The 21,304-nt window shown below is 35.2% G+C and overlaps 2 protein-coding genes across 4 annotated transcripts; both read left to right on the top strand.

The window, feature by feature from the left end:
• Nucleotides 1-450: 450 nt before the first annotated feature.
• On the top strand, nt 451-21,304 carry LOC108607877 (transcription factor HNF-4 homolog). Of its 3 annotated transcripts, XM_017998978.2 has the most exons (8): nt 451-746; nt 4,040-4,213; nt 18,538-18,955; nt 19,019-19,515; nt 19,570-19,707; nt 19,766-20,002; nt 20,066-20,653; nt 20,720-21,304. In XM_017998978.2, the coding sequence occupies exons 2-8, from the start codon at nt 4,165-4,167 to the stop codon at nt 20,770-20,772; spliced, it is 1,980 nt and encodes a 659-aa protein (XP_017854467.2). In that variant the 5' UTR covers nt 451-746; nt 4,040-4,164; the 3' UTR covers nt 20,773-21,304. The 3 variants fall into 3 exon arrangements, with proteins under 3 accessions (XP_017854467.2, XP_017854468.1, XP_017854466.1); XM_017998979.1 differs by lacking the exons at nt 451-746; nt 4,040-4,213 and adding an exon at nt 10,792-10,938; XM_017998977.1 differs by lacking the exons at nt 451-746; nt 4,040-4,213 and adding an exon at nt 18,019-18,165.
• Nucleotides 1,425-3,193, top strand: LOC108607878 (catalase). Its single transcript, XM_017998980.1, has one exon. The coding sequence runs from the start codon at nt 1,517-1,519 to the stop codon at nt 3,035-3,037; it is 1,521 nt and encodes a 506-aa protein (XP_017854469.1). The 5' UTR covers nt 1,425-1,516; the 3' UTR covers nt 3,038-3,193.

Raw genomic sequence — 21,304 nt, 5'->3', positions numbered from 1 at the left:
ATTAGTGAGAGCGAGAGCAGCGAGCGCGTGAGTGAGCGAGAGAGAGCCCAAAACGAACAACAAGTGATAACGCTCTCTTGGGAACATTGGGGGGCCGCGCCGGGCCCATTGCAGACAGAAGCCTTAGTTGAGTTTAAGTGACAACGTCGCACAGTGACAACAATAATAATAAAAACAAAAGCAAACAAACAGAAATTAACAAATTGTATGTATATACTTAAAAAGCATATGAATCGTTTGATTGATATAAATGAATATGCAGCCCAGCAGCAGCAACTGAGTAACAAAAAATCACTTTTATGTGCAAGTGCTCAACGTATCGACGACGTTAATTGGCGCGCGCAGTTACACACACACACATATACACAAAAGGCAATAAATACACAAAACACATAAAAACGTAAGCTGCTTAAGCAAGTGCAATAGCAAAAGCAATAATAATAATAATAATTAAAAGCCAAAGCAAAACAAGCCAGCAACAAAAAAAGTGTAGAAGCGTGTTAAATCAAATTCGAGTGTGTGCAGGCCGCGTTTTTATTTTTCAATTATATCAAAATAAACTGACATGAAAATAATCAGAAATATATAAGGAAATCAACAAGTGTGTGACGCGCGTTCATATCGTTTATATTCGTCTGGGTCTCTTACTTGCTTCGCTTTCATTCATGCGGTCAACTAGAGTCAACAGCCATAACAGCAAAAGCAACAGCAACAACTGCAGTTAACTGAGAGAGCTTTATTTATTCGTAAGTTTCCATGCAAAAAGAAAAAACTAAGCACACTTGCACACGTGTGTATGTGTGTGTGTCTGTGTTTAACTATCATATAGCCTTTATATATATTTTTGCCTACTCATATTTGCTAAACATTTTTAGTTGAATAAGCTTTTAGTCTCTTACCTTGCATATTGACTGCCGTTCAAGCATGGACACGTGTATCGCTTGTAAACATTGCTAAGCAAGCTCGCATTTTGTTTTTTTTTTTTTTGCATATCAAGCTTTTGCGGGCGGCTGCTTTTAAAGATTTAAAAGACAATATTTTTATATTGGCGTCAGACAAGTTTATATGAATTTTGTTTGACAAGTGGTTAGCGGGGATTTTAGATTTCTTATGAAATTATTAAGATTTTGTAATGGAAAACAAATATTTGTTAAACAAAATATGCAAGACATAATACCAATTTTATAAAATTAATGCATTTCGATATTTACATAATATTGTTGTGTTCCACATTTACAAGTATTAGCAATAATACTAAATCTTAGCGCATTATTTTAAGAATTTGAATCTTTAAGTTGCAGAGTCGTTTGTTAAATATTTTCGAAAAATTTCCCTTATCATAGCTAACTTTATTTTAACTTCATATTTGCAGCTACAGTTAGAATTTACTTTTTGTGTTTAATACAAGCAATATACAATATAGATAGTTTTTATTTTGTTTTTTGAAAAATTCAAATATTTAAATTTTTGCGTGCCACTTAATTCTTAGATCTTTCACTCTATACTTATATTGAAAATGTGCTCACGCGATCCAGCCTCCAATCAGCTGATCGATTTCAAGAACAACGATGCTGAGGCTCAAAAGGATTGCACCACCTCGGGTGGTACGCCCATAGGTGTCAAGGACGCCATACAGACAGTGGGACCACGCGGACCTGCTTTGCTGCAGGATTTCGTCTTTCTGGATGAGATGTCCAGCTTTGATACGGAGCGTATACCCGAACGTGTAGCCTATGCCAAGGGCGCTGGCGCTTTTGGTTACTTTGAGTGCACGCACGACATTTCCAAGTTCTGCGCGGCCAGCGTATTCGATAAGATTAAGAAACGCACAGCGATTGCCATGAGATTCTCGGTGGCTTGCGGGGAGAACGGTTCGGCGGATACAGTGCGAGAGCAGCGCGGCTTTGCTATCAAATTCTATACGGAAGATGGCGTCTGGGATGTGGTGGGCTGTAATATGCCGGTTTATTATGTGCGCGATCCTTCGCTCTTTCCCAGCTTGATACATGCGCAGAAACGTAATCCACAAACTCATCTACGTGATCCGGATATGTTCTGGGATTTCATGACGTTACGTCCGGAGACTTTGCATGCGCTACTGATGTACTTTAGCGATCGTGGCACACCAGATGGCTATCGCCATATGCATGGCTATGGTGCGCATACCTATCGCTTGGTTAATCCCAGTGGGGAAACATTCTATTGTAAATTTCACTTCAAGACCGATCAGGGTATCAAGAATATGGATGCCAGACGCTGCTCCGAGCTAATGTCGTACGACCCAGACTATTCCATACGCGATTTGTACAATGCCATCAAGAAGGGCAACTATCCGAGCTGGAGCATGTTTATACAAATAATGCTCAACGAGGAGGCGAAGAAATGCAAATTTAATCCTTTCGATGTAACCAAAGTCTGGCCACAAAAGGATTATCCATTGCTGCCAGTTGGACGACTGGTGCTCGATCGCAACCCCACTAATTATTTTACGGAAATGGAACAGCTCGCATTTAGTCCAGCGCACTTTATTCCTGGTATTGAACCCTCTCCCGATAAAATGCTGCAGGGACGTCTGTTCGCCTATGGCGACTCCCAACGCTATCGTCTAGGCATTAACTATATGCAAATACCCGTCAATTGTCCCTATCGCGTGCAGGTGAAGAACTTCCAACGTGATGGCAGCATGTGCGTTACGGATAATCAAGATGGCGCACCCAACTATTTTCCCAACTCTTTCTGCGGTCCCAAGGAGAGCTCACGTGCGCTTGCTTTGCAAACTTGTTGTCCCGTTGCTGGTGATGTCTATCGCTATATGAGCGGAGATACCGAAGATAATTTCAGTCAAGTCACCGATTTCTGGACTTATACTTTGGATAACTGTGGACGTAAGCGACTCGTGCGCAATATCTCCGAGCATTTGTCCAATGCTAGTCAGTTCCTACAGGAGCGTGCCATCAAGCTCTTCACCATGGTGCATTCTGACTTTGGACGTCTGATGACCGAAGCTCTAAACACCGCTAGAATCTCAAAATTCTGATATGTGCTGAAAAATGTTTGACTAAGCGTATTGATCTATAAAAAATTTATATGTGTGTGTATGGTTAGCTGATAGGGCCACGTATTTAGCTACCATCATGGTCTTATCGTGCTGTTTGTGGCAAAGAAATAATAAACGTCTGATAACAATCACGAATTCTGTTGCCAGTCTTATCAGTAGTCGCTATGTTTATGCTCTCTGACAAAGACTATAACTATATTTATGACTTCATTTGCGACGGATTAGGGATAAGGCAATATAGTTGGTATTTTGATAATTAATCCGCTTAAGAGTTTTTAATAGAGTACGTAAGCACTTGCGAGATCGAATGCTTATGGAATAGAATATATAAAGATATAAACATTTAATTCGCTCAATTTTTTTTTTATCCTATTCTGGGATTCCCAATTCGTATATAAGCTATAGACTTTTAGCTGATATGACCAAAAAATAAAGCAGCTCATTGTTAAAATTACGTTTTTGGTTTTTTATCTAGACAGCGCAGTCAATAAAACGTTAACGATTATTTATGCTATTTCTATATTTTACAGTAGACAAACGCATTGATTTCCGTTTAATTTGGATCAGCTAATTTTGCTAGTTTCGGAAATTGAACTAAAGCTAGTTTAAAGTATTAATATAACTAAATCTTTTGAGTAGCTGATTTGTTGGTTTTATCTAACGAGTGAACACTGTACTGTTATATTTTTGGCAATACACGTTTTTGTGATGAGTGTAGCGAGTTTTTTTTTCTTGTTTTTGGTCTGGCTCATAAACCGCAGCTCCGATACCATCAATGCAGGTGTGTGATATATAATGTAAACGCTTTGAAATTTTATGGATGATACTTGTGTTCTTATCGCTATCAAAAACCCATTAAAACTGTAATATTAACTGCACATGTTGTACTAAGTATTACTTAGTATTATTTATAGATTAAGTGTGCGGCTTTAATAGAGCTCAAATAAATTGATCACTTGTCGCTTATCTGTGCATTTACAGTTGCTAAGCATGACTATCCATCGATTGTAAGTGGCCACTAAACTACTGAGCATGAAGCACCCACAAGATCTAACAATTTCAAATGGACAACAGCAACACAACAACAACAGCAGCAGCAGCAGCTAATGGAGATTAACAAAGTGGAGCAAATGGAAGCGGAGTTAAGTGAACAAGGTGAGTGTCTATTAATAATTATTTTAATATGTATGTATTATTAAAATATATGCCACTGATAATTAAAATCAATAGCAATGATTTTGTTAGGCCTTGACTAAATTTGCATTTAACAAAAATATTAAAAAAAAAAGGTTTCTCTCAGTTTCTATCACATTTAAAATTTAAATATAAAATTTTTAACTAGTGCAATTTATTAGAGAATTCTTATTTTTTTAATTTATGTAAAGATATTTAAATAGCTTTTAAAACAAATTAGTATATTAAAAAAGTTTTTATTTGAAGTGCTTTTCATGAAGGCTTAATATTTGTACTATAAACAAATATATATATATATATATATAGTTAAAACCAAAATAAGATTTTCAAAGTATTTAAAGTTTACGACGTTATTTTTTATTGTTCATTATGTTAGCACGTGCCACGTGTCCAATTGCGTTTCACTTTGTATCAGAATTTTTAGTGGGTGTGTTGTGGGTGAGCTGAGGTGTGGGGGGGTGGTGCTGAAATAGCCTTGATAATAGTTTAGCATTGCGAATGCGTCTCTGATAAGCCGGACAGGCAATAATCATTGTAAATGTTTATAATTTGCTAGTTGATTAGCAAAAACTTGTTGTTAGTCGCCAGATTAAATATGGAAAATTGATTAGTCGTGCCATAAGCAGTAGTTGTATGATTGAGTAATTAAAAAATAATAAAACAAGTGCCAAGACAAGAGACAAAGCAAAAGGAAAAGCACGCAAAAATTTTCAACAAAAAAACGCAAGCGTAAGCGTAATGCTTAACTTAACCCCAAAGGGTTAAATATGTGCAATAGCAAATAAAACAAAAACAAAAAAAAACAACAAAAACAAAGCCAAGTATAGCTGAAGCTTTAGCTTTAGCCTCAGTCATGTTGAAGTGTCTCAAGCGCCCAAGCATTTTAATTGTTGAATATTTATAGCTCGACCAGCCAGCTGGGCCCAGGTGAGCGTCCGTCTGTCCGTCCGTCCGTCGATTCTGTAGTGTCACCTTAGTGCGCGACTCACATTGACGAAAGCAAATTTTGTGTTATTTGCGCGCTGTACTTAATTTAATTTTCCAAGCTCGACACCAAAATTGTAATGAATCCCAACATTATGCAAAAAAAAAAAAAAAAACGTATACAGAAAATTTAAAAACAAAATGCTTCAGTTCGAGTAGTAGTTGAAACAACAGCGACTCAGCAGCGACTAAGCATGACCTATACTCTTTATATATAAAGTATATATACTATATATAGCTGCTGCTTAACTGCTAGACAGTTCTTACTGCTGCTCACTGATATGATATTGCTGGGTTATCGCCCAGACGCGCACTCAATTCATTTGCATTGACTTCATTATTTTATTTTTATATTTCGTTCAAGTATTTATGCGCTCTCATTTAAATATAGTACGCGCCTCAGCTTGTAAACAGCAACAAAAAAAAAAATACAAGTTTTCTAATTAAACAAAAACTAGATAGCAAAGTTGAATTTAATAATCATTTATTCCATTAAGCATTTCCACATAAAGATAATTGTCCAAGCCCTAAAGCCTTGACGTCATTTTAATGATAAAAAAAAAATGTAATGAATGAAAATTGGGGTTGGAGTTGAGAATTTTAGCAACATATTTCCATTAAGTGGCAGTTGCCAACTTTGTATATAAAACTTTTACATAATTTTGTTACACAATAAAGCACAAGCGGGCACAAACGACAGACTAAGACGCTATAGCTGAAATCGTAAATAAAAAATGCATTGAGAAAAAATTGAAGCCAACTTTGTTATACGTCTAAGCAACAGTAGTTAATCAAAATGCACACAACCGACATTCTAAGACGCTGTACATGAAATTGAAAATAAATTATGATTTGAATTCCTTTTTTTTAATTTTAGCTGTCGCAGTTAGCTAACTTAGATAAATTTTGATACAAAACTAATTCAAAGCGGGCGCAATCGACAGTTTGAGACGCTGTAGCAAAGCAAATTATTCATTTATTTTTATATAAAAACAGATTAACTATAGAATATTTAAATAAAATAAAATTAAATAAGCCCATTAATTATTTTTTAAAGTCTTGCAACTTAAATGAACTATTGTAAATTTTTGTATACAGCGTCTAACTATTACGTTTGTATTTGGCTAAGTTTAAGTAAGCTAAACAGTTAAAAAAAAAAGACTTTAAAGTAAGCACTTGGGCGCTTTAAGTGAAAGCGTCAAGTGCCAAAGCTTTAGCGATTTTCATTTAGTATAACTGATTAAAGCCTGTTGCGTTCACTTTGGGGCTTGGGGTGTCTTATGCACTTGGGCTAATTTTCCAATTAGTGTTGAGTGTGCGAATAAATTTTGTGCGCACAGTGCTAGCCCAAAAGTATCTTACGGATACAGATACACACACGCATACATACAAACAAAAGCACTCAATAAATGTGTACACATTTCACTTAAAGTTGTCGCCGCTTAATGAAGTGTAAATAGTAAATTGCAGTGCAGCAACAACAACAACAACAACAACAATAATAATAATAATAATAATATTAATAATAAACAGCGTCATCAGCATGAGCAACAATAAGCATAAAAATGTGCATGACGCTGATGACAAACAACACATGCAAATCACATGTAGCTTACTTTGGATATATACAGTATATGCTATATGTAAGCGCACGCATGTGTCAACGCTCATTGCTTTTATATAAAAATGTATGCAAATAAAATAATAATTCTACACTTGAGTGTAAGTGTATGCGTGTGTGTGTGTGTGTGTCTTTTAGCTTGGCTAATTTTCATATTTCACTGGAAATTGACAGTCAAGTTGTTTGCCTGCCACACATGTGTGGCAAGAAGGAAAATTTGCAGCAGTCGCTGCTACATGACAAGCATTTTTTTTACCCCACTTGTATGTGTGTGTGTGTGTGCTCACCACACCCAATGCAGGAAACGCCGGCTGTTGTATCTTTCTGATTGCATTCGGTGGCGACAACTGCAGGCAGCAAGTGTATCCCACAAATTTATGATTCATTTGCAGCATTTCCAAACCAAAACATATGCGTCATATTGTTTGTTATATATAGTATACTATATATGTATTTTGTAATTGCATTTAATGCAATCTCTGTTCATTATGACAGTTGTATGCAACTTTTGCTGACTCGCAAATGATTTGCCTCAATGCCACTCAATGCCACAATGTGCAATTTCTTATTGTTGCGTTCCTATTTATTAATATAAATGAGAGTTAATTAAAAAGCTTAAATATATATATTTTTTTTAATGTACATAAAGCTATTTTAATTGCTTATCCAACTAAATTTACTTAAAATCAAGCATTTATTTTTAAGAAATATTTTTTATCAAGCTAATTCAATTAAAAAATGCTGCTTATATAATTTTTATTTCGTTTTGATATATAAAGTTTTTTATTTCCTTTTTTATTAATATCATACATTTTTGTAGCTCATTTTTATTTAATTACACATTCAATTATTTATTTATATAAATATTTTTTGTCAAGCTTATTAATTTTTTTAATTAACTCATTCTATTTTCTATCAAGTCTTTAGTTTAATTGTATTTATAATTTAATATAATTTTTAATCTACAAAACAAAATTGAAACTTTAGTTTTTTCTTTTATTATAATTTTTTATTCTACTAAAAATTAATATTTAATTTACAATTGTAAGCAGACAACAGATTTTGCATCATTTTTTAATCAATTGCCAAATATTAAAAATTGTTTAGATGAATAGTATTTTTTCAAATTATTATTTATTTAAAATCAATGCTAATTCTATAAAATATTTTTATTATTTATAGAATTAAGCTTATGACTCAATAGTAAATAATTTGCTGCTAAGTCTAAGCAGCATTTGAAGCTCTATGGAGCTACGTCATTAATTTTATAACAATACGCAGCAGAACTCATGACGTCGTGTTGTCTCGAGCAAAAAAAAAATAATAATAAAATCAAAGTACAAGTCGCTGAAAATACCGAAAACGCCGCCAACGCGCGACAAATGGCAGAGACAGCGACAGAGACATGAGAGTGCCTAGCCTGAGGGGCGAGGGGCCTGTGGGGATTTCGTCACAGAAATTCCGGCGTATAGACGCAGCGGTTAAAGTACAGCAAAGAAAATACAGACGCTGACGTAGGCGCTAACTTGACCAAGCGGCGGCGATGATTGTGCATGAATAAAAGGCATTTGTGGCATGGTGTTGAATGACAATCAAACACACACACAAGCACACACACATAGAAGAGAATCAGAGAAGTATCAATCAACAGCTTGACAAACAAAACTGCATGAGCCACCAACCAAGTGACCGAACAAACTGCAAAAAAAAATAAAGAAATTATAAAATTCCTTTCAATTGAATGAGTGTTGTGTGTGTGATCGGCAAAGCTTTAGCCTAGGGCCAAGCAGTAGCACAATCAATCTACAACAGACATGCCCAGCCCATAACATACACACACACACAGATACACACACACACACTGACTGTAGTTGCTTTTTTATTTACGGCCCATGACTGATAACCGAAAGCGCCTTTGACAGCTCAGCGCTCAGCTCTGCGGGACTATCAACAAACAGAGCGACCTATAATATATATACAACACACACACACACACGCATACAGCTGCCTGTTGCTATTGAGTCTTGTGGCAGCTTTGTGTGGATTCTGTGCCATTGATAAGCTCCACAGCACTTCGATATGATTGTTTGCCCAAGTCGAAGTGTAAGCTGATCAGCAAATAGTATATGAGACTTTAACGATGTACTCAATGGGTTAATGTTATGCTCTATTCAAAATCGAAATATTAAGCTAAATTTTAGATAATTTTTAGCATATAGAAATAGCTTTTTAACAAACTAAATATTAGAAACAAATTTTTATACAATTTCAAAATATTTTCTGCATAAAATATTCCTTCTTCAAAACTATTTAGTTATTAAAATAGCATAAAAATTAAAATAAATTTATCACTTACAAAAATCGTTTCTTATATTTTATTATGCCTTAAAATACTGCAAACAATTCGTAATAATTTTTTAGCAATGATCAGCATATAAAATTCTCATTCAGCTATTAATTTAGCTATTTTTAATTTATTAAATTACAAACTATGAGTAGATAAGCTGTGCTTATAGTTAAAAATATTACAAAAAAATTACTATATAAATTTTCAGCTATTAATTTAGCTATTTTTAATTTATTACTTTAATTAATTACTATATAATTTTTCAAAGTTTTCAACATAAAATTGAAAATTTGTTAGCCTTAGCTTTTAGCTTATTAAGTACTAAATAATTTTTAAATATATAATATTGTATATTATGCCTCTGCTCTATATATAATTTGTTTATTAGGCTCATATATTTTATGCTTTCTCATGCTGCTATTTGAATTTAAGATTTATAGCCTAAGCATGCCAAGCTTATCATAAATTAAACTGTTTCGATCTCAAGCCAAATGGAATGTACTATTATCTTATAATTCAGTACCAGATAGGCTGTTAAAAAGCAACTTAGTGTAGTTAAGCTGCTCTTAAAATTATAATATATATAAATAAGCTCAATCGTTAGATAAAATATTATTTAGTTCAAATTTGGTATGCACTCTTTGCTGGATTTGAATATTTAAATAAGCCATTCATTAAATAATTATATTAATATATGTGCATATATTTTGGAGTGTACACGTATGTCTAACGACTAAGCTGCGTTGATAACAACAAATTAAGATCGACGACTAACTAAATCGTTGAATCGCCGCCGTAGCCGAAGCGGATCCGAATCCGAACCGCCGCTTGTAATCGCTGCCGCTAAATATAAAAAACAAATTGTTAACAATTTAGCTAAGGCAGCAGCAGCAGCAACAACAATAACAAGTAGAGTAATAATATTTAATAAACTTTATGTATGATTTGTTGCTATTGTTGTTGTTGTTGTTGTTGTTAAGGCGGCGATTGCAGCCGAACAGCGATCGGCAGACAACGTTGACGCCGACGACGACGCCCGTCGTTGACTTCTATATCTACAACAAATAATATTAAGACAGTTAGTACGTGTTGAGAACATTATTTGAGGTTTAGTCAGTGTTTTGCACTGGACGGTTAGAATACACAATCGAGAATACGTGAGAACTCTTTATAGAGCCGGTAAAAGTTTCAAACTTACGCCGGTTAACGAGATTGAAATTTCACAAACTGCAAGTGTTCAAAAAAAAAAAACCAAAGCGCGCCCAATTAAAAAATACGCTTTGTTTGTTTGTCTCGCTCGCTCTCAATGTCCGTCTCACTTTAACGTGCGTAATACAAAAATCAACATTTGCCGCCGGCGATTTTCAAATTTTAATTTGTGCAAATATTGAAACTTACTTAACTGTGTCTATGTGTGTGTGTGTGTGTGTCTGTGTGTAAAATCAAATTCAAATATGCCACAACAACTTAAGCAATTTGTGTGAAATTCAAACTTAAGCCAAGTGTGAAGGATTTACAAATATTTGCGCCACAAACATAAATTTAGTCGCAACTCGCACAAAAGGAACTATTTTTATTTTGAATTTTTATACTGTAGAGGAAGTTGGCTATTGCTATATAGCTAAATGTATGCCTCAATGTTGCCCAGTTTGTTGAACATGAAAACTGAGAGTTTAACAAACTCCAGCTACGATGATCCATATTTGTTGGAGGACAACTTTTTGCATATGATGGGTGAGTGGCTACAGCACCAAAAGCAGTTGGCAATAAACTTTATTACGCTCAGCTGTTGATAGCTTATCAATCGTTAGGCTAAGGTCGATATATCAAATTGTGATATGCACTATAAATAAATTTATTGTATTGAAAATTTATAAAATGCATGCATAGAATTTTTCTATATCTCTACAAATTTATAAACTGCATAAATTTTAGAATTTTTCTATGTATAATACACATACTTTTAGGCGCATATAAAGGCTGCACTTATTTACGCATAATTATAGCGCATTTGCTATTCGACCTTCTGCTCTTTCTTTTTCATTTGCTTTCTATTTAATTTCTTGTTTTTCATGTTTTACTTGCGTAAATTCGTTCTGCCTCTGATAAGATACTTTTAATGGTGCCTGTATTTTGACAAAAACAAATATAAAACAATTAACAATAGCTGATATTATAACCATATATGCTGTGTGTATATGAGCAAATCAGGTGATTTATTATTAAATATAATCTGTTTCAATATATACACTGCCAATCAAACACAAAAATGTTGCCAAATGCAAAGTGTTTTTCTTTTTTTTATATTGCCAAAAATATAATTTTTTTTTTAGCAAGTTGATAACAGCGGATTTTATGACAAGTGCTATATAGAACTTTATCTGATTTTGTTTTTTCGCGCAGTTCTTTTTCGGCTTTATTGCAAGGCTTATCAAAGATTAGTTCAACTTGCAATTTACATGCAAAGTGTTTTCACTTTTTGTTGCTACTAAATCATTTAAGTAAGCAGACATTTTTAACACTAATTTTGTGGAGTGCTTAAACTTGGCCTTTGTTTTATTTTTAGCTTTTGATTATCATAGTATACCATAGTTTATTGCTCGTTTGTTCGTTAATCTTTAGTAGGCTATGAAATAAAGAAATTAAGTCAATATAAACAATTAATTAAATTAACGAAGCAAGTTTGTACACTTGTTATTAATAAAAATTAATTTTAATATATTTAACTAGCTTCATATCCATTCTAAAATTTAAATAAAATTATTGTAAAAATATTTGCAATAAAATATAATTAATTTATCTAATTAATCAACTAAATAATTAATTAAATTTTTTAAAGCTTCAAATAATTAATATTACATATATTTTAATTATTATTTATTATTATACAGCACTCAAAGTATTTCTAAAAATTATATTTGTGCGTTTGTATACTGCTTGCATTTTTTAAGACATTTCTTCTAATCCAAAGTATAATTATGTAAATGTATTGCAATTGGATTTCATCGTAACGTTTATATTTTAATTATTTTGTTTTTGTTTGGGCTTTTTTTCACACACGAATGCTCAAATTAATTATCATTTGTAACCAATACGAATATATCAAATTATTATTAAACACGTGTTGTTATATACATATGTAATCGGGGCTTAATTTCTTGTAATTATTCAGCTACCTAATATAATAATCATTAGTTTATTGACAGCTTGATGTTGATCCAACCGGAAATACTAGACAGTGAGGGCTAACGAACGACAGAATAAAAAATATAGAGCGCATTTCTTTATTGAAGGCACTTGAAACATTTTGAGGGGACTCTTCAAATAAAGTAGTGTAATTGCATATTGATAAGAGCTTGAAAATAGTTTTCCAAAGAGTTGGTAGCTAATGCAGATAAGAGTATGACATAATGCCAAGAGGTCGCTGATGATAGTTTAATGTTTAATCTAAAACTAAAAGTGATTAATATTAAGCAGCGCAGCAGATTAAGCGGCTGATTAAAATGTGAATTAAGCACTGCAAGAAATGGTAAATTATTATAATAAGTAAGCCTTATATATATATAAAATCATGCCATAATTGTTGTTATCAATTCAAAACTATTTTTGTGGTAGGTCTGCAGTTAACTAACTCAGAGTGACTTGCGTGTAAGCAAATGATAGTTAAATAGGCTTGTTTTTTTTTTTAATAGTTAAAGCTTAAAACAAGTCAAGTTCTAAATGTCAGCGTCATTGGCAGCAGCCTGAGTTCAAGGCAAAGAGATTTCATTTTAATCACAGTCGCGTCTGTTTGGAGATACAAATGTATCTGAAACACGTTAGCGCCCAATTAAAAGGCAAGACACTAAGACTACAAAACAAACAAATAAACAAACTTACGTACATTTCTGTACTGTCTGTAATTAATAATAAAAATTACACTTGACGAGATTTTTAGCGAGAGGCGCCATTACAGCCAGGTCAAGCTGATATAGCCAAGTTGCTTATACAACAACAACATCATAATCGTTGCAGTGTAGTATGTGCTAGGCAGCTTTTAACTTTTTGTTAATAACAATTTAATTGAGACGTTTTTTTAGCATTTTAATTATAGACAATATGCGAGCAATTATTAGTCATAAAACTAATGATAAAGCCAATAAAAATGCTCAGTAGCTAATTGGATCAAGTCCGTCAGTTCAAAACTGGTTGTTTATTATAAATTATATAGTTGCTATATGTCTATTCAAAACTGCATCATCCCTTTTTTTTTGATACACACGCTGTTAATCGGTTAAACCGATTTCACACTCTACTATATTTACTTTGATCCGCACCGCTTTGAGTTATTTGTTTACACTTGTAAATTTAATTTGTAGCACTAATATTTGTGCCAGTTGCACAATCTCTGCTCAAATGACTTGACACTTATAAATTTTTGTCGATGACGCCTTTTTTTTATAAAAATCTCCATGGAATTTACGCTCTATGGTCTGTCAATATTGATATGCAACTAGCCATAGGTCAGTCAAGTGGATGAGATCAGTTATTATTGTTTTCTTTGCTTTTGCAATTGGGTTTTACGATTTTGGTCTGTCTAAAGGTAGAAAGTTTGTTCTAGGCAGAAAGTTCAATTTGCAAATTGGTGACATAAACTGTCATTAAAACTTGCATTTTTTTTAGAAATGATAAATTAGTTGGCATAACTTAAAGTCGCAGCTTACAATGTTAGACTTTTAACAATAGAACAGTCAGTTTAATATTAAAGCTATATAAATAAATGCATTGATCAATGAATTGTTTAATTAGCAAACTCTAAATCCATTGATCAAAGAATTGTTTAATAAGCAAACTCTACTTTTCAATTAAATATATAAATAATTTTCAAAAATTTTCATTGCCTGACATTGAAATTTTATTTTGTATTTTAAATAGAAAATATCTTCCGTTCAAACTCATGTGACAAAGTTAATAATTAATATTTTTTAGAGGTTCTTCCTAAGTATTTAATTTTTATGACCACCTTTAAACAATATTAAATCTCAGCTTGCAATACTCAATTAGTTGCTAAACGTTTTCCAAACCGTGGCATAAATCAAAATAAACATTTTAGTGCACAAGGATCTGCCAAAAGGGGCGTGCCCAGCAAAAAAAAGCGAAAACACGAAGCGTGTAAGCTGTAAATAAAATTTTTGACATAAGTGTATTATTAGCGTTAGTTTAATGTCAAAACTAATTACGTGCAAATCAAAAGCTGAACGAATCTGCAGGCAATTTAACAATTATTGATGTTTATTGTTAAAATGCAATAGTCAAATATATAATTATAAAAGTAAACAACTTATTTTACAAAGCTGTACGCAATTCAAAAAATTTGCTAAACACGTAACTGACGTGGGCAAGTAAAAAAAAGTAACTAATAAATTAAATTACAAATTTAAAAGCAAAAAAAAAAATTGCCTAAGCCTAACTTAATAGCTTAGCAGTTAGCAAACAAAACATTGGTGAAGTTATACCAATTCACAATGTTTGCAACAACAAACACCAATGAATTCACCAACATTTGAATTATTTGTTGCTTATTCTGCAATAAGCTGAAGTTTAATGTTTAAATTAAATGTTGTTGCATTACTTAAGCTTTAATTGTACAATAACAAAACGTTGGTGTATTCACCAACAAATTCACCAATTGCTAGCAGCTGTACTAAAGGATTGCTAAGTTACAATTCCACAATATCAATCATTGTTGAATTTACATCAATCTCTTCATTAGTGAAATTATCCGTTTCTACAACAACAAAACTCCAATTGCTACCAATCGTACTTTATGCAACTTTTTCTATTCCTCATGTATTATCTAGCCATTGCCCTTGCAATTGGAAACGTTTGGGTTATATGTCTAGCTTATTACGCATTCCGCATGAATTTCGATCTTTGTCACGCAATTTTAAACAAAAGCAAAATATAATACCGATATTTTTACTAACGTTGAGTCACATTAATTTTATTTTCATTGCGATTGTCAGCCTGGCGGCGTTCGCTTCTTCGATTACCCCATTTTGCAATTTCTATGCTGTTTTATTTTTTTTATTCAATTTAGCGCTACACCTTTCCAGTTGTAGTTATCAGGCAGCGCTATTAAGCACGTTATTGAAATGTAGTCGAGCGATAAGAGTTTATAATAGTTAGTTAGATGGGCTTTATGGCAGGGGGCGAGTGTGTGTGTGTGTGTGTGTGTGTCTGGCAAGTTACATATACAATAAAAACAGCGCCAGTCATAATTGAGGTTTATATTGAAATGTGTTTATGAATTACACACATGAGCGCAACTTGTATTTAATCATAGGTTTATGGCCCATATACTAGACGAGGGGTTAGCACAAAATATTTCTTTTGGCCTTAGCTAGCAAAACTTGAAAAAAAAGTAAGCACTTGCTGCTAAAAATAAATTTAGAAATTTCTGCTGTGCAGCCCTGGTCATAAAATAATATTCTAACTAAAAATACTGCTTTGCATTTTTGTATGTTTGTAATATTAGCTTTTAGCACAGACAGTCATACTTCTTAGTTAATTACAGCAGCTATTAAATATTTGTAATTATTTACCTGTTTTATAGTTTGATAAATGTTAATGGCATTTAGCCAAGTTATGCATATATAAGCATAGCTATTAAAAGCTTTAAATATTTTCAATTGTAAGGGCTAACAATTTTTATTTGGCATTGACATTGGCTCAAACACACACACACACGTCGTTTATAGCTGTTTATTTACAATTATAATGCATGCTATAAAACTGATAAATATAATGCGTATTTAATTCATAAATGTTCAGCACTTGCGGCTACGCTCTATTAAGCATAAAATGTTGATAAAAATAGCAATGGAAATATTTTTTTTAAAAATACAGTTTGCAGCATAAACAAAAAACAAAATAGCTAAAAATAGTACACACACAATATTTTCGTTTATTTTTCCGCCTAGACAAACGGAACGAAAATACTAAATAAATTATATATGTAAGCCAATGGGGCGTATGCATATATATTGTGTAGTAATTATATTAATAATTTATTGCATTCTTTGTTAGCTAATGCTAGTTATTTCTGAAGCTTATTATAATTAACACATCGCGCAGTTTATCAACTTTGCACAATATTTGTTTGTTAACTCTACTATTTTTATTATAAACTCAGAGCACATTTTGGGCGCACATAAAAATATTTTTATACATTTTTAAAAGTTTATACAAGTGTGTGCAGCTAAAGCGTCTGTCTGTATAAATTAATAGACTCGACCTCAGTAATATATTCAAAATAGACGCGCACACGCGCAAACAATTTAGTTTTGAGTTCTGAGCGTAATACGGGGGCTCGACCTGTACACACACACACACATGTAGATACATTACGCATAGATACATCCGCTGGAACATAGCTCTATTTAAATTTATCGTAGCATGGAGTACATGTACACTCGATTTTAAAGCCGGCAACAATGCGTATACTTGTTGTCGCTTATCACATTGCCCACTCGAGCGTTTGACTGCTTGTTTTTGTTTTCATTTTTAAGCGCATTGCTCATAGAATAAGCGCAAAAATATAAAAAAAAAATGGAAAATCGAACAGCTTTAATCTCAGATTACTGCGCGGCGACAGTAATAGCAACAATAATCTCGCTCTCGCGTAAAACTAACGGTGACGGCGCATATAAACAATATCAAAATTGAACTCTAACGATGACGCTGCAGAAAAAAAAAACAGCTTGACGCGCGCTCCAGCACAGCAAGACAAAAGAAATGAGACAGCGCGACAGTCAGAGAGAGCAAGAACGAGAACGAGAGAGCGGCAGATCAGCTTCAAAACTAGACTAGACAGAAGTTTTTTGTGTGCCAAGAACGTTGGGCAAATAAATTAACATAAGTATAATGGCTAAAGTTGTTTTTATGTTTGTCTGTCTTCGCCACATAAAGCTATAACGACTGATAAATATAGATAAAAAATGTTGATAAACAGTCAGTAGTAAACGCAAGTGATAAAAGTTTGCAAGTTTGTAAAAAGCTTAAAATTTCTAAATTAAGCTGTGCTTGCTGCTGATTGAGTTTATAAATTAAGGTGTGAATTGCAGCTGTCTATTGAATATTGCAATTTATAACAGCAATAAATAAATACAGTCAATACTAATAGCTAGCGCAAACGAAGACTGGCATGAGTCACTGTGGACGTTGAAAATTTGCGTGTCTAATGCTTAAGTTAGTCACAGTTTAAATTAAATTCATTATTTTTGCAAGTCAGTCTGCAAGTTTGTTTGCAGTGTATACAGCATTCGTTCAGTTTGATTGCGTACATATTTTTATGACAGCTACTTTTCTTCTGCTTCTCTGTTTTATTTCTTCTTACTATCTCTCGCTGTTAATTCCACACACATACATGCACACGCACACACATTTACACGCTTGCTCAATTTAGAGCCGGCTTTTTAAATTTATTTATTTGTTTATGCCTTTGCCTTCTTTATTTGTCTTCAAAATAAAAATTCAGTTGCGCGCTCTCTCTCTCTCTCTCAGTTTCAAGTCTGGTTTTTTTTTTGGCTCTCTGAGCGCGCCACATACATACATGCATACATACATATGTATGCAAACACAGTGAATTGATTTAAGCGTCGATTAACGCACACACATATGCAGCAAGCAGCGCACACGTAGCCCCAAAGCAGCGCGACACAACATGCGATATGCTGCTGCTGCTGCCGACGCTGGCAGCGCGGTGCGCTGAGTGAAAAATTTTTTGTTGTCGTCGTGTGTTTTCATTAATCAGTTGCACTAAAATGGTGCGCAAGTCCGGTAGAGTTAAAAATCCTAGTCGCAGCGCACTTGGAGTTGGCGCTGGTGGGCGTGCCGAAAAAGGGGCGGCGGCGGCGGCTGGAAGGCGACAACGTCAACGTCGCGACAGCAGCAGCGCCAGCAATTCGGTCTCAAGTGATGGTGTGTGCGTGTTTTTTGTTATTACTATATTGCAATTTGTTGTTGCAATTTTATTTGTCATTAATTTGAATGCTATTTACCTGACAGACTGTCTACAGTACATACATATTTATAAAAAAAAAACTTGTCTAAATGCAAATGTGAAAATATTTGAGATGTAACTGCTTGGCTGCCATTTACAAGGTGTGCTGAGCGCAGTGCTTGCCAAACTGTAAAGCATTGCAAAGAAAGCTAGACTTGTGCCAAAGAGAGTGCAAGAGCAAGAGAGCAACAGTTTTGAATGCGCTGTAGTGCGTGTCAAACTGTTAAGCGTTAGAATTTAAGTTAATTTAAACTGTATTTAAACGTTTTTTCACTTGACTCACTTTGCAGAATCCGCCGAAAGTCATATTATGCATGCGGAGGCTGTGCCTGTGGGTCATCCCGCCGGCTCACCACTGGGTCACGCCTTGAGTCCCGTTGGCGTTGGTCTGGGCTTAAGCAATAGCAGCAATCAAAGCAGCGAGAATTTCGCGCTTTGCAATGGCAGCAATAGCAATGCCAGCAACAACAACAATAATGTCTACTCGCCCAACAATAACAACAACAACAACAACAACAGCAGCAACAACTCACAGCAACAGCAGCAGCAACAACAACAACAGTTGCAACAGCAGCAACAACAATCGCCAACAGTTTGTGCCATTTGTGGAGATCGTGCAACAGGAAAACATTACGGCGCCTCCAGCTGTGATGGCTGCAAAGGTTTCTTCCGACGCAGCGTGCGTAAAAATCATCAGTATACCTGCAGGTTAGTCCCAATGCCCACAAGCAGCTCAACATATCCACTAACTTTGTTTTCCCACGCCCGCAGATTCTCTCGCAATTGCGTTGTGGACAAGGATAAGCGCAATCAGTGTCGCTATTGTCGCTTGCGTAAATGTTTCAAGGCTGGCATGAAAAAGGAAGCAGTGCAAAATGAACGTGATCGCATTAGCTGCCGTCGCACCTCCAACGATGATCCCGATCCCGGCAATGGACTCTCTGTTGTCTCACTGGTCAAGGCGGAGAACGAATCGCGACAGTCGAAAGCCGGCGCTGCCATGGAGCCCAACATCAATGAGGATCTCTCTAACAAACAGTTTGCCAGCATCAACGATGTCTGCGAGTCCATGAAACAGCAGCTGCTCACCCTAGTCGAGTGGGCCAAACAGATACCAGCATTCAATGAGCTACAGTTGGACGATCAGGTGGCGCTGCTGCGCGCCCATGCGGGTGAGCACTTGCTCTTGGGTCTGTCCAGACGTTCCATGCATTTGAAGGATGTGCTGCTGTTGAGCAATAACTGTGTTATCACCAGACATTGTCCAGGTAAACAATTGAGTCTTCATATAGTGAGCTGATTAATTAAAATACTTGCCGTAGATCCACATGTCTCGCCCAATTTGGATATATCGCGCATTGGAGCGCGCATTATTGATGAACTGGTGGTTGTTATGAAAGATGTGGGCATTGATGACACCGAATTTGCCTGCATTAAAGCGCTGGTCTTCTTTGATCCCAGTAAGTGCAGCTAGAGAGCGAAACTGTGGCAAATCTTTCATTTGTGATTTTATTTTAGATGCCAAGGGTCTAAACGAGCCGCATCGCATCAAGTCGCTGCGTCATCAGATACTCAATAATCTGGAGGATTACATCTCCGATCGGCAGTATGAGTCACGTGGTCGCTTTGGTGAAATCCTTTTGATATTGCCGGTGCTGCAGTCCATCACTTGGCAGATGATTGAGCAAATACAATTTGCAAAGATCTTTGGTGTGGCGCACATTGATTCATTGCTGCAGGAAATGCTGCTGGGTGGTAAGTCTCGAAAGTAATTCCACTTAGCTAGCAAAGCTTTAGCTAATTCTGTTCGTTTTCTAGGTGAGCTTGCAGACAATTCGCTGCCACTGTCGCCGCCAAATCAGCCGAATGACTATCAGAGTCCCACGCATGGCGGCAATCTGGATGCCAATCAGGTTAGCTCCACGCTGGATACGCTGGGCTCAGCGAGTGGCGGGCCCTCGCATGGCCTGGACTTGGATGTGCAGCATATTCAAGCGCTAATTGAGGCCAATCAGGCGGAGGATACGTTTCGCACCGCCTATAGCAATGCCACAAATGCCGCTGGCAATGCCTCAAGCGCTGTGCCCTCATCAGCGGTCACTCCCCCATTGAGCAGCGCTGCCTGCAGTCCCAAGTCTCAGGAGAGCGCATTTCTGGATGCCGCTGCAGCGGCGCGGCAATACAGTGTGCAGCACAAGAGTCAATTAATGCACAGTCCGCAGCGTGTGCATCCCTACCAAAGAATGCCCACATCGCCAGTGGATGCGGGCATGGTTATGCGCAATCCGGCGGATATTACGCTTAACGAATACAATCGCAGCGAAGGCAACAGCGCCGATGAGCTGCTGCGTCGTACGCCACTCAAAATACGTGCGTCGGAGCTACTAACGGGCAGCTATGTGATGGGTGAGTCAATTAGCAGTCAAATCAAAGCAACTCATCCTCAACTCTCTCTCTCTCTCTTTTCTCTAGCCGCAGAGCCTTGTCGCATGACACTCAAACAAGAACCCGAAACGGGTTACTAACTGGTGCAATAAGCCTTAAACTATACAAATATATACAGGCCCCCCTCTTGCTAAAAAAAAAAAAACACAATAACAACAACAACAAACACAAATAACATTTAAAAAACATGAAAATGAAAATTTACTTAATTGTTATTGCCTTGAACTTTTGATACATTTTATTAGCTAGTAAGTAGGTATTTTGGAAATTGTTGCTTAATTTGTAAAACAGACACAAAACAACACACAATTGCAATTTATTTTTGTATATTTTATTACCGTGTAAAGTTGATAATGAAGTCAAATATTTTGCTCAAAATAATGAACCTTTTTAATTAGTTTAGCATGTACTATGAGAGTTTGTTGGTTATCTACATTATAATATTAATATATATACACACACACACCATTATATGCATACGCATGTATGTATACGTTGAGGACACTATGCAATACATTGTTTTAGGCTAGCTAGGGTGTTGTTTAGTTATGTAAAACATATCTTATATGCATATTATACTATATATTTAATGAATTACTGAAGAATGATGAA

The sequence above is a fragment of the Drosophila busckii genome, chromosome 2L (assembly GCF_011750605.1).
Source record: "Drosophila busckii strain San Diego stock center, stock number 13000-0081.31 chromosome 2L, ASM1175060v1, whole genome shotgun sequence".
NCBI classification, from domain to species: domain Eukaryota; kingdom Metazoa; phylum Arthropoda; class Insecta; order Diptera; family Drosophilidae; genus Drosophila; species Drosophila busckii.
The sequence above is the reverse complement of the archived record's forward strand: the minus strand, read 5'-3'. Positions and strand labels throughout refer to the sequence as shown.